The sequence below is a fragment of the Hyla sarda genome, chromosome 4 (assembly GCF_029499605.1).
Source record: "Hyla sarda isolate aHylSar1 chromosome 4, aHylSar1.hap1, whole genome shotgun sequence".
Lineage (NCBI taxonomy): Eukaryota > Metazoa > Chordata > Amphibia > Anura > Hylidae > Hyla > Hyla sarda.
The window spans coordinates 224,849,114-224,862,420 of NC_079192.1; the positions used below are offsets into that span (position 1 = coordinate 224,849,114).

The 13,307-nt window shown below is 41.2% G+C and overlaps 2 protein-coding genes across 5 annotated transcripts in view; one reads left to right on the forward strand and one right to left on the reverse strand.

Annotated features, from left to right (window-relative positions):
- The window catches only part of TPRKB (TP53RK binding protein), a 131,498-nt gene that overhangs the window by 65,129 nt on the left and 53,062 nt on the right, over positions 1-13,307 (forward strand). The gene's annotated exons all lie outside the window — the stretch shown is intronic.
- ALG10 (ALG10 alpha-1,2-glucosyltransferase) overlaps positions 9,459-13,307 on the reverse strand; it is a 43,083-nt gene continuing 39,234 nt past the window's right edge. For 3 of the 4 annotated variants that reach the window (XM_056573672.1, XM_056573675.1, XM_056573673.1), the window contains exon 4: positions 9,459-11,686. In XM_056573672.1, coding sequence (XP_056429647.1) covers positions 10,640-11,686 — 1,047 coding nt within the window. In that variant the 3' untranslated portion in view covers positions 9,459-10,639. The remainder of the gene's footprint in view (positions 11,687-13,307) is intronic. The other variant, XM_056573674.1, reaches the window with a different exon arrangement.

The following is a 13,307-nucleotide window of genomic DNA, read 5'->3' on the forward strand; positions in this document are numbered from 1 at the left end:
GCTGGATGCTAATCAGCATAGCTGTCACTATGTGTGTCATTCATCTTTCACAGACTCCTGAATGTCTGATCAACTTCTTTGTCATTCAGGAGTCCGAGAAAGCTTTGACTATTTCAGCATGCTGGGAGTTGTAGTTTAGTAACAACTGAAGCTGCAATGTTTGTAAATAACTGTGTTAGAGCAGTGTTGCCTCCAGATGATTTAAAACTACAGCTCCCAGCATGTCCACACATCCTTTATCTGTAGTTTTGCATACACAATAGAAATCTCCTATACTGGATACCGGTATCCTTTATGGCCGGTATCCAGTATGCTGTAAAATCTAGACTAGTCTGTCTGGCTACCCCTAGTGGTGGCTATTTTGAGCTTGAATTTCAGGTGAAAATGTAATTTTTTTTTAACAGGTGTATATTGTGAAATGTCATATTATAATGAGTCCTGCAATATATGAAAATGTTTTAACAATGACAGTGCTTCTAAATAAAACCACTGGCACCATTTTTTCTGTTTTATATGGAAGTATACTTACTGTATCCTTACTGTAGCTGTTTTTGTTGCATTGTGTTGCAAAGGGGACCTGTGATGAATTCAATGTAGAGTAATCTGAAGAATTGCTAAATCATACTACAATGCATCATACTACAATGCATGGGGAAAGTTTTCCCCAACAATCTGCAATCAATACCCCATAGTGACAAAGTAAAGACAACATTTTAGAATTGTTAATAAATGTTAACAAATATATTGAAAAGGCAAAAGTAAAATTCCCTATAGACATAGCATTCAGATCTATTGCTATGACACTTGAAATTTAGCTCTGGGGCCTCCCATTTCTCTTGATCATCATGGAGATGTTTCTACTACTTGATAGGAGTCACCTGTGGTAAACTCAGCTGATTGGACAGGATTTGGATATACACCCCCTGCCTATATAAGGTCTTCCGGTTCATATTGCATATTAGAACAAAAAGCAAGCCATGAGGAGAAAGAACTGCCTGTAGAGCTTCAAGACCAGATTGTGTGGAGGTACAAATCTTGAGAAGAAGACAAAAAAATTGTGCTGCATAGTGACCTCTATAATTCTGAATTTGAAAGAAGGTGTTGTGCCATGATATGTAGCTTTTAACTGTACCATTTTTATTTTGATAGAACTTTTGATCACTTTTTCATGATTTTTTTTTTATGGTATATGAAGTGACCAAATATATGCAATTCTGGACTTCGGTATTTTTTTTTAACATTTCCACCGTTGATCGTGCAGATTAACTTTATATTTTAATAGTTCAGACTTATACACATGCCGATACCACATATGGAGGGGCTTAATTTTTTTTTACACTTCCTCCCCGACCTCCCATTGTCTTCTCAGTTGACAGGACCCCGGGATTTTGCCATGGGTGTCGCGATAAGTTTCAAGGTACCGTCATGTTTTTTTTTTTCCCGCTTTTGATCAACATTGAGAGTAATGCTGTACATCGGCCGAACCGGCATTTCTCTTGCGTATGGAAATACCCCCTGTGTGGACGTCAAGTGCACTGCGGGCGTACTACAATGCTCAGAAGGGAAGGAGTCACATCTGGCTTTTGGAAAGCAAATTTTGCTGAAATGGTTTTTGGGGGAAGGCATTTAGGAAGCCCCTATGGTGCCAGAACAGCAACAAAAAAAAACAAAAAAAACACATGGCATACTATTTTGGAAACTACACCCCTCAAGGAACGTATCAAGGGGTACAGTGAGGCTTAATACCCCACAGGTGTTTCACAACTTTTCGTTAAAGTTGAATGTGTAAATTATTTTTTTTTTCACTAAAATGCTGGTTTTCCCCCAAATTTTACATTTTTACAAGGGGTAATAGGAGAAAATGCCCTCCAAAATTTGTAACCCCATTTCTTCTGAGTATGGAAATACCCCATGTGTGGACGTCAAGTGCACTGCGGGCGCACTACATGGCTCAGAAGAAAAGGAGTCACATTTGCAAATTTTGCTGAAATGGGGGGGCATGTCGCATTTAGGAAGCCCTATGGTGCCAGAACAGCAAAAAAAAACACATGGCATACTATTTTGGAAACTACACCCCTCAAAGAATGTAAAAAGGGGTACAGTGAGCCTCAACACCCCACAGATGTTTGATAAATGTACAGGTACGCCCTGGGCCCCTAAGTACCTGAAGCGGGTTGAAAAGAAAACCGCAAACCAACTTTTACATGCAATCGGTAGATTGCATTCACTGTATAATGCTATGTCTATGGCATAGCATTATAAAGTGTGATCGATGATCCACTAATACAGCCTAGCTAAGCCAGGCTGCATCAGTGAATCAGCCAGAGTAAACAGCCCATCTTAGCCTATCGAACTCCCGCGATCACGTCATGAGGGAACGATAAGCTCCACTCTAACCACCATGTTTTAGTTTCACTTAGGGCACAGTGATCGGCATTGACGGAGTGTCTGGCTACTGACGGTTGTCAATGCTCACTGCTCTGAAGCGAAGCTTCTGCTTCAAAGTCACTTAATGCTCCAGGGCGTACAGGTATGGCCCAGGCAGAATGTGTCTGTACGCCCAATGTCTGCAACGGGTTAAGGTGATTATCACTGCCAAAAAGGGCTTCCACTAAGTACTGAGTAAAGAGAATGAATACTCATGTCCCTGCAATATATTAGTTTTTCCTTTTTAATAAATTGGTAAAGATTTCTGTTTTCACTTTGTCATTATGGGATATTGAGTGCAGAATGATTGAGGGAAATTTCAATACCAAACAAAAGAAAATGCAAAATACATAAGGACACATAAAGGAAAGAGAGCCTTGTCCAAAAAAATTACAAGAGTTAAGGGGCAAGACAAATTATACAGTAGGTAAAGGGGTTACAGGAGGGAGTAATTGTTGGCTACATAAATCTCAAGTTACCACTTGTAATGATTGCATAGTATAATCAGCAGGTGCTGAAGCCTGAAAGCCATATGTGGGTCCTTGTTGAGGAACTCCGCTAAGAGATTAGTGCAATCTTCTCTATAACTACAGCAGCGCTGCATCCTCTTCATTCTCAGGATTAGTGGGAATTACAGCAGTCAGACCCCACTAATCAGGAAGTGATGGTAAACCCTAAGGATATGACACTTCTTTCTATTATGGGAAAACCCCTAGAAGATTAGGAAGTGCTGAAAGCAGTGGTTGTGTGAGGGCTGCCACACATTTCTAACAGGTTCCACATGGCCCAGACAGACCAACAGCAGAGAGGGTCATTTGATCTGCCGACAAGCATAAGCAGCTTCCAGTTTCCTTGTCCACCATCCTGACACAGGTAGCACCTTCATTACACATATCTGTCTTTGCCCGGACCATTTCCAGGCACTTAGCAAAAGGAAATTTGGTGTCACAGCCCTCATTATGTTCTTACTTAATACCCCAAAATGGTCTTACTTATTCAATTATACAAACAGGATAAAGCTCAACTGTCACCAAGAATATGCTTGTGAAGCTGCACACACCGTGCACTAAGGCTTCACGAGCATGTTCTAGGCATACCTATAGTGGTACCATAGGCTGCTTTATACTTACGGAATCAAGCTTTATAATGCCCTCAGGAATCAGGCTGACAGTCAAGGAGGCAGAGCCTAGGGTCCAGTCTGCTCCGGCAAATACCGCCTCTTTCTGCTTAAATCACGTAGTTGATTGACAGGCAAGGCTCACCTGCCTGAAGCGACCCTGTGTAGCTCTGCTGTCCATGTGCCCTGCTTGTCAATCAACGGTGCAATGTAGGTAGAAAGAGGCGGTGCGGCCCAAAGCAGAGCAGACCCTGGGCTCCGCATCCCCGAGGGAATTATAAGGCTTGATTCTGTAAGTATAAAGCAGCCTAGGGCACCACTATAGGTATGCCTAGAATATGCTCGTGAAGCCCTAGTGCATGGTGTCTGCAGCTTCACAAGCATATTCTTGGCAACAGTTGTGCTTTAATGTGTCTCCAGTGTATTTCCAGTTTTTTTTTTTTTGTTTTCCCAATATCCTAGTTGTTATTGAAACAACAGTAGTTGAATAAGCTAGTTACATCCTCTCACACTAATGCCACTATTGAAGTCAAAATTCCCTGTTTACCTTTCTGAATTTCTAGAGTGTGTAAGAAATTGCTTGTCCATATGGTATATTTCACTATTAATATAATTGTATAAACACAAAACATTACCCTAACACTGCCATAGATATCAATTCCCTTTGACAGCAGAGCTTGGCTTACATCCTGGATACATTTCTTCTTTCTGCTGCCGTGGTATTTTATCATATAAGAAGGCAGTAGATTACTTTACTACCTTAAAGGGGTACTCCGGCCCTAAGACATTTTATCCCCTATCCAAAGGATAGGGCAGTGTTTCCCAAACGCGGTCCTCAAGCACCCCCAACAGGTCATGTTTTCTGGATTTCCTTAGTCTTTCCCAGGTGATATAACTGTGGTGATGCTTGAGTCCCCATAATTATATCACCTGTGAAAGATTAAGGAAATCCAGAAAACATGACCTGTTGGGGGTGCTTGAGGACTGCCTTTGGGAAACACTGGGATAGGGAATAAGATGTCTGATCGTGGGGGTCCCGCCGCTGGGGACCCCCACAATGTCCCATGCAGCACCCAGCAACTACAGGGCCGGAGAATCGTGACATCATGCCCCGCCATGCAAGTCTATTGGGGTGGGGGGGGGGGGGCAGATGAGGTAGCAAAGCAGTTAAGGCTGAAACAGACACCTATATGTAAATACTTCTGTTATTTCATCTTGATTTTAACACATAGTGACAACATATTCTGCAATGTTGTACAGAGACAGTAATGTCTTACAATCTATATTCCCTTGGTTATACATACACATTAAATTGGGGAGAATTTCATAGGAAGCCAAATAACCTATCAGTATTCTAGATCCCACAAACATGGAGAGCACTCTACGCTGATGTTTCCATTGGTTACATTTAAACCCAGGTCCTTACTTTGACAGGAGCTGAGCACACTTCATTCCCAATGGGTACCAGCTGGTATCAGCAGCCAGGACCCATGGCTAATACCCGACATTGCCAATAGTTGGCAATAATCATGCAGCTGAACTGGAACACATTACTGTACATTAGAATAATGTGTACATCTTTGGCAACAAAAATTGTTTTCCGATATTTTTAATAAATAACCCTTTAGAATGCTCCTCATACTTTTTTATAACCGACATCCCAAACAAGTATTATTTAAAAAATAACAGACTATACTTTCCACCTCAACCATTTCGAATAGCACATATGGGATCTCTTATAAGTCCTACCTCAATGGGGCTAAAACGAAATTCAGTAACCACGTCAATGCATTCATATTGCCTTGGCCCTCATTCCTCACCTTTGCCATTTCCTCAACCCTATTTACTTTTTACTGGACATGGACCTGAACTTAGATTATCTTGCTAATCCTTGCTTGACTATACACCCAAAAGGCTATTGTATTCTGCAGGTCAACTGTACAGTAATTCTATGTGCCCGATGTGCAAGAAAAGCTGTAGCACCTCTTGCCATGACTTCATTCTCTGATGATTGTTATTATTGTTACACTGGGGAAGATTTTGAAGGGCAAACATGCTTAGTTTTTACTATTATCAAATGCCTGCATGGTACTGCAGTATAATACCCCCCCCCCCCCAGATCTAGAGTACATCATTCATAAACAAATAGGTTACACAGTAATAGCTTATGTTTATTCTTTCTTTTTTTTTTTTTTATTGGAAAACTAAATTTATTAAGTTTAGAAGTATAGAGCAGACAAAGTTTTAAATGTAGTCATGTGAGGTCAATTACCAGGTTTATAAACGTTAAGGCTGCTCGCTTCCCAAATAAAGAAGTGTTAAGTGACACAACATATCTGACATTTCTCCCAGTACACTTGTCAGCTCATCTCCCAATCCTAGACAACATTTCACTCACTCCAGACTGTTTTACATCTCACTGCCCTTTAGAATAAGAGGATTCAATCTCTCAGCTTGACGAATGCTCGCTTCAAACTCAGTATCGGGGATGTCAGTAAAGGTTGTGTTCAGCTCCGTCCAGACGATTACAGATGCAATTACTTCCTTCCTGCGTCCAAGCTGTCTGATTTCTGTCACCAGGATGAGAACCTGACATCGAAGACTCCTATGCCTAAGTGTTTTTCAAAATTAAATACTCCCATCAAATGCTATTTATACATCATTGCAGATATGAAAGAGGCAAACAAGCAGAAAAATCTATAAGCACACAGATTGCATGCCATTCTCCCAGTTCAGACAACAAAGCTGTGTATAGTGGCAGTAAAAAGAGAATCCAGATGTAAAACGTTATTACCTCCACCCAGAAAAAAAACAGGAACGCTTAAAAGAATATCTCCAGTTGTTTTATTAATACAAAAATATATATTGACATATCAACAGTTCACAAAACAAGAAGAAAATACATTTCATTACACCAGATGCTGGGGAATGTTTACAGCCTAATAAAGCTGAACTGTATATCCACATGGAAAGCCTGCCACCTAGTGTTTCACCTAAAACATGAGCAAATATGAAAATAAAAATAAACAATAATATAATACCAGTCAAAATTTTTACTCATGTACAGCTTAGGGATTTTTTAGGCCTACCTAGTCAATTCTTTTGAACGGTCAGTTGTACAAGAGTAGACGTGAAGCACATTATCATGGTGACTGGGAAGGATCCTAAAGGCAGGTACGGTAGATAAAACACTGATCATTGATACAGCCCATGGTGGGGATGCATTTGTGCTTTGTTCCATTTCATAATTACCCTCAGACAAAGGCTTAGTTCACACAATGCAGTTCACAATTTTTGCAGTAAAATAGCAAAAAAATTTTTGCTACGATTTCTGCTAAAAAAAGAGAAACCCATTGAAATCTGCACAGCCTAACAAGTCTATATTATAATATCTTGCCTTAAAGGGGTTCTCCAACTGAAATCTTTTATCTTCACTCTGCGCTCAGCCTATCAGCGGCCGCGACGGGACATTGCTGCTGCTGCTGATAGGCTGAGCGCAGAGTGAAGTCACCGACCCGCAGGAAGAGGAAGCTGACAGGGACCGGAGCACGTGCGGCGATATCGGAACAACAGGGGATCGTAGGCAGGTAAGTGAAAGTTTATTATGTATAGTTTTACAGCCCGGGCACAGCGGGGATTAAAAGTTTTAGCTTAGAGAACTCCTTTAAATTAGTAGAAAGAAATACAATGGAGAATACTTGAACAAAGTGGCTATAGAATTGATGGACCTTCCATTTTGTAAGTATAGTTAAAGGGGTTATCCAGGAAAAAACTTTTTTTTATATATCAACTGGCTCCAGAAAGTTAAACAGATTTGTACATTACTTCTATTAAAAAAATCTTAATCCTTTCAGTACTTATGAGCTTCTGAAGTTAAGGTTGTTCTTTTCTGTCTAAGTGCTCTCTGACGAACGTGTCTCGGGAAACGTCCAGTTTAGAAGCAAATCCCCATAGCAAACCTCTTCTAAGTTGGGCGTTTCCCGAGACACGTTCGTCAGAGAGCACTTAGACAGAAAAGAAGAACCTTAACTTCAGAAGCTCATAAGTACTGAAAGGATTAAGATTTTTTAAATAGAAGTCATTTAGAAATCTGTTTAACTTTCTGGAGCCAGTTGATATATAAAAAAAAAAAGTTTTTTCCTGGAATACCCCTTTAAGTACATGGTTCCAAATCAAGGAGAAAAGAGGATACAGGTAAGCAAAATAACAGAACATGCATTCCTTATGGATGCTCGGAGTGCATACTATCTGGATGGCAATGGGTAATCTATGCACATTTCCAACGCGTTTCTGTCTACACAAACAGTTGTAACAAACGTCGGGACTTCCTCAGGGGAACCTAGTGCCACCAGGTATGGTATAGTTATTAGTAATAGATACCATTAGGGTGCATCACTATATATCACAGATACACTCCTATAAGTACTCCTCTATGCAGTTATGCTCATGAGTATCACATCGCTGCTGGGTCATCCTGGTACATAGGTATCAGTCCCCTGCAAAGAATGTACACAGTAATCAACTGTACTCACCGTAAATTGTATAGGGGAACCCTCACCTCCCGACGTCAGAGGAGGGGGTGGGACCGTTCACAGCGAGTGTCTTGGTAACGCTCTTAGTGTGGCAACAGTACGCCAGTGGGAAGTGGGCGTACCTTTATATGCAATATACTTCTCATTGTTTCTGGGCTTATAGGCTAGAAGGAAACTAAAGTGGGAATACAAACTAGGTGCTCAAATCAAGTAAAGCTGGTCTATTATTGTATCACATATACAGATAAAGTGTGTAGTCACGGCATTCTTATGACAGTAAACCTTTTGCAGCAATGCTCCGTGCTGGATAATAGTCAGCATAAAGATGTCAAATCAATTGAAACCCCAAAGGGGGAGGAGGCAAATTTTGATGTCCTCTTTACTATCATTAGAACATATACTCCTAAGGAAATTGGGAAATGCATAGGATCATAATTCACACAGTGTATGTATATTTCGTATATAGACGAGTGATCCCATTATAGATATATACTATAGTCAGTAAAACGGTCACTGATAATGTCAGTCATGGAGAAATCATAGAGAAATCATACATCATAGGGTCTCTATATAGTGGTATGAGTAAATAGTCCACAGTGGAGGAAAGGTAATCAAATCACATCACCACATTGGCCAGGCAGAATCGGTGACCCAGGGGTATACTTAACGGGGAAGCTATTATCCAGCACGGACCCTTGCTGCATAATGTTTACTGTCATAAGAATGCCGTGACTACACACTTTATCTGTATATGTGATACAATAATAGACAAGCTTTACTTGATTTGAGCACCTAGTTCACATCCCCACTTTCCTTCTAGCCTATAAGCCAAGAAACAATGAGAAGTATATTGCATATAATGGCATGCCCACTTCCCACCGGCATACTGTTGCCACACTAAGATCGTTACTAAGATGCTCGCTGCAAGCGGTCCCGCCCCCTTCTCTGACATCGGGAGGTGAGCGGACTGGAAGCCATCATATAGGGAAGTGGAGCTGTGCAGTAGCCTTCGGCTTCACCACGAGCTACTTCGGCACGCTGGGACAATTCCCCACATTCCTGTCACTACAGGATCAAATTGATGGTACTGCTCAGCATCACAAACTGTAAGTGTTCACTCTGAGCGGTATCAATGAGGGGTAAGGCCTCATGTTTGATTACTGTGTACATTCTTTGTAGGGGACTGATGCCTATGTACCGGGATGTCCCCGAATATGATGACCCAGCAGCGATGTGAAACTCAGCTTAACTGCATAGAGGAGTACTTATAGGAGTGCATCTATGATATATAGTGAAGCTCCCTAATGGTATCCATTACTAATAACTATACCGTATCTGGTGGCACTAGGTCCCCCTGAGGAAGTCCCCACGTTTGTTACAACTGTTTGTGTGGACAGAAACGCATTGGTAACATGTGCATAGATTACCCATTGCCATCCAGATAGTATGCACTCCCAGCATACATAAAGAATGCAAGGTCTGTCTTTAGGGACAGTGATTTGATTATTTTGCTTACCTGTACCCTCTTTTCTCCTCGATTTGGAACCATGTACTTAATTATACTTATATTTTTGTCTCCACTATTATTTTGGGTATTTAAACACAGTGTTTATTTGGTGATTTTAATATGCTCAAATAAAATGTACATTTTAATGACACCCCTTAGTTTATAATTTGGTTACACTATAATGCAATGAGACAAGCATGAAATGGTTAAAGTTATTTTTCTGAATTGGCAGTAGGTTAAGCTCAGTTAGCCTTATGTTCTACAAGTACCTCGGCTGAGCGAAAAGCAGAATTGGCAGCAAAGTATAGAGCCACAGATGCAATAAAATCATATTGTCATCTATTGCATTACACCAGTTTAAAGATAGGTACTATATAATGCCAAGGGTATGACCCTACAGAATGTGTAATGTGCAGTGACAGCTGCCTGTGATAGGGCCCATGTAAAGCTGGAGTCTGTTTTTTTTTTTTTCTCCACTAATAGGGTGGAAAAACATTAGCATTTTTTTTAAACGCAAAGCCAGAAATGGATCAATCAGGGCAGAGAAATATAACCCCTTTCTGTCTATGATCTAATTCATTTTGAATCTACTTCTGGCTTTAGCTTAAAAAAAAAAAAAGCGATCCAACCTATGAATGTTAGCATTCCCTGTTATAAGAAAGAAAAATAAACTGTTTTATTATCTGACCAATTGGTTTAGCCTTAAAAGGGAACTCCGGTACATAAGTTCTTATGTACACAGGATAGGGGTTAAGTATCTGATCGCAGGGGGTCTGATTGTATCCTGTGCTGTGTCTTCGGCTCACCCATAGAGATACATGGAGGGGCGAGTTGGCCACAGCTCTGTGCGGAGGTTAACAGCAATTCGTGCACGGAAGGAAGGTCGCTCTGTGCATAAGGAGAGCCGGGGTGTTGGGCAGGAGATCGCGGGAGTTCCCAGCAGTTAGATCTACCCCGATCAGACACGTATCCCCCATCTGTGGATAGGGAATAAGAACTTATGTACCGGAGTTTCCCTTTAACCGAAACGTATCTGATTGGCCATTAGCCTTCCCCTCACCACATAAACCTCTGTATTTCTTCACTATTGGGCCAGTGAAAAGTCTTATACAAAAACATATAAAACATTATTAAGTTGACAGTGACATGCAGTGCCAACTCTAGCAGAAGTTTACTTGTAGATGGAACTGATATATTTAGTCTGAAGATGAGGAACGGCAGGATGAAGTATCGAAATTCCATTAATTTCTGAGGAACTGTGGCAAACAATATGCAAACAAAAAACATCAGGAGCCACAATACAGATTTGGTCTTTAGAGCATCAAAAAAACTCCAAGCTGCAAAGAGGTATCCAGGGACAAGTGCAAATTTTACCAACTCATGTCTCTGGAATATTTTCTTCCATACATAGAAAGGGTAGTGACGGTTATCAGCGAGCAGATACTGGTGAACATATGTGAACTTCCAAATAAGAAAGAGAGATCCGCAAACTAAGCCTGCATACAGGAGTGGACGTCGCCATACTGATCTGATAAAGTCTGTTATTTTCTGTATTGGGTTAAAAACTGGAAATGAAAAGACCAAAGTGAAGGCAAAAAAGTAAAATAACTGGGGAAAATGAAGACAGGCTTCATGGTTACTTTTGTCTCCTACTACAATCCCACCATTACCTACCATAAATGCAAGAAAACACAACACTAAGATGACGTAAGGCCATGTTAACAGGGCTAAGGTCAGTATGTTCAAGGGGCTCCGCAAATAGAGCATGAGAAATTTTAAAGCGTCGACAGTCTCTAAAGAGGTTTTCTTAGAGGAAGGCTTCTCGTCATTCTTTTTCAACTGCGTCCTCCATGTTTCCATCACCTTTTCTGCAATAAGGTTTCCAGCACAAAAGACTATCCATATAATGTTTGTTTGCCGAAACAACAAGGCACAAAACCCAAGAAGGGCCGCACTTTTGTGATTTCCATACAAGCACATTAAATACGTAAAAAGGACAAAAAATGTTGAACCAGGGTCAGTGTAGTACAAGAAGGTAAAAAAATATAGAGTGGGGAACAAGTATAAAGTGAGGCTGCACAAGATTCTTCTTACTGCTGAAACCTATGAAGAACAAAAACAGATATAAGATAGCCTTGGTGAGATAGTAATGATATGTTGTATTTCATTTACACTTAGGCTATGTTCACATGGGGGAAAGTCGCTGTCATTCCCCTGACTGCGGGGTGTCGGCAGAATATGCTGCTGCTAGGACCACTCGGAAATGCGCCATCTCATAGACGGCAATGCATTCCACGCGAGTCCTCGGAAAAAATAGACAGATCTATTCTTTCTGCAGACACCAGAATTTTAATTTCCACAGGAGATGTTTTTTCTGCATAGAAATTCTGCTATGTGTACAGTGCAGCAGAATACCATTGAATTCAAGGCTGCAGAATCTCTGTGCAGAATTCCAATGTAAAATTCTACATGGAAATTCTGCTGTGTGAACATAGCCTTAGGGTGTGGGAAGAATATATCCTTTAACTTCTATTATACCACTGTAGGCCAAGAATGTTCCTTTGGCATATGTTCAGGTGATATGCTCTGGCATAACTTTCATTTATCTGTGTTGGAAAATGTAGCTGACTTCAGTAAAGAGCAATCTAGTAAAGAAATGCGTAGCACGTAAAGGAGTAGTCCAGTGGTGAAAAACTTATCCCCTATCCTAAGGATAGGAGATAAGTTTGAGATCGCGGGGGGTCCGACCGCTGGGGCCCCCTGCGATCTCTCTGTACGGGGGCCAGGCTCTCCGGCCAGATAGCGGGTGTTGACCACCGCACGAAGCGGCGGCCGACACGCCCCCTCAATACATCTCTATGGCAGAGCCGGAGATTGCCGAAGGCAGCGCTTCGGCTCTGCCATAGAGTTGTATTGAGGGGGCGTGTCGGCCGCCGCCTCGTGCGGAGGTCGACATGCCCCCTTCCAGCGGGCTGTCGGGGCTCCGTACAGGAGATCGCAGGGGGCCCCAGCGGTCGGACCCCCCGCAATCTCAAACTTATCCCCTATCCTTAGAATAGGGGATAAGTTGTTCACCACTGGACTACTCCTTTAACCTACGTGTCTTTACCATGAAAGCCATATGCATGCTGAGCCTCATAACATTGAATAAGAGTGTGCAACATAATTATATCATGTAAATGAGGGGTCCAAATGAATGCTATTTATGCAGGTATGTCTGAAATCTGCACAAAAAAAGAACCTCAAGCCCTAACTTACATTGGAGCTGCACTTATTTGCCATTATAGACATTTCTACTAGCAGGTATGCTTAAAGATTTCCCAAAACTACTATCTTCCTACTGATATGTAATCTGTCAATCATACAGCAACCAGAGTTCCCTTATCTGGATCGCAGGGAAGCTGTGGGTTAAAAAAGCAGATGGAAAGCTATGGGAAGTTCAGACTTTTGCAGACTTTGTTAATTAAACTATATTGTAATATTTAGAGAAAACTGTAGGTAAAAAGTTGTAGTTAAACTTAAAAAATAATAAAATCCCCCTATGTGTTAAAGAGAAACCATTACACATGGCTAGGTGAGCTTCCTGAAGGAAATGGGAGGCAAGAACATATCCTTGTGTTATAGCACTAAGGAATTCATGAAGGATCTCTGAAAGGCAACCTCAGCATTAACCCCTTAAGGACGCAGCCCATTCGGGCCTTTAGGACGCAGAAAATTTTATTTT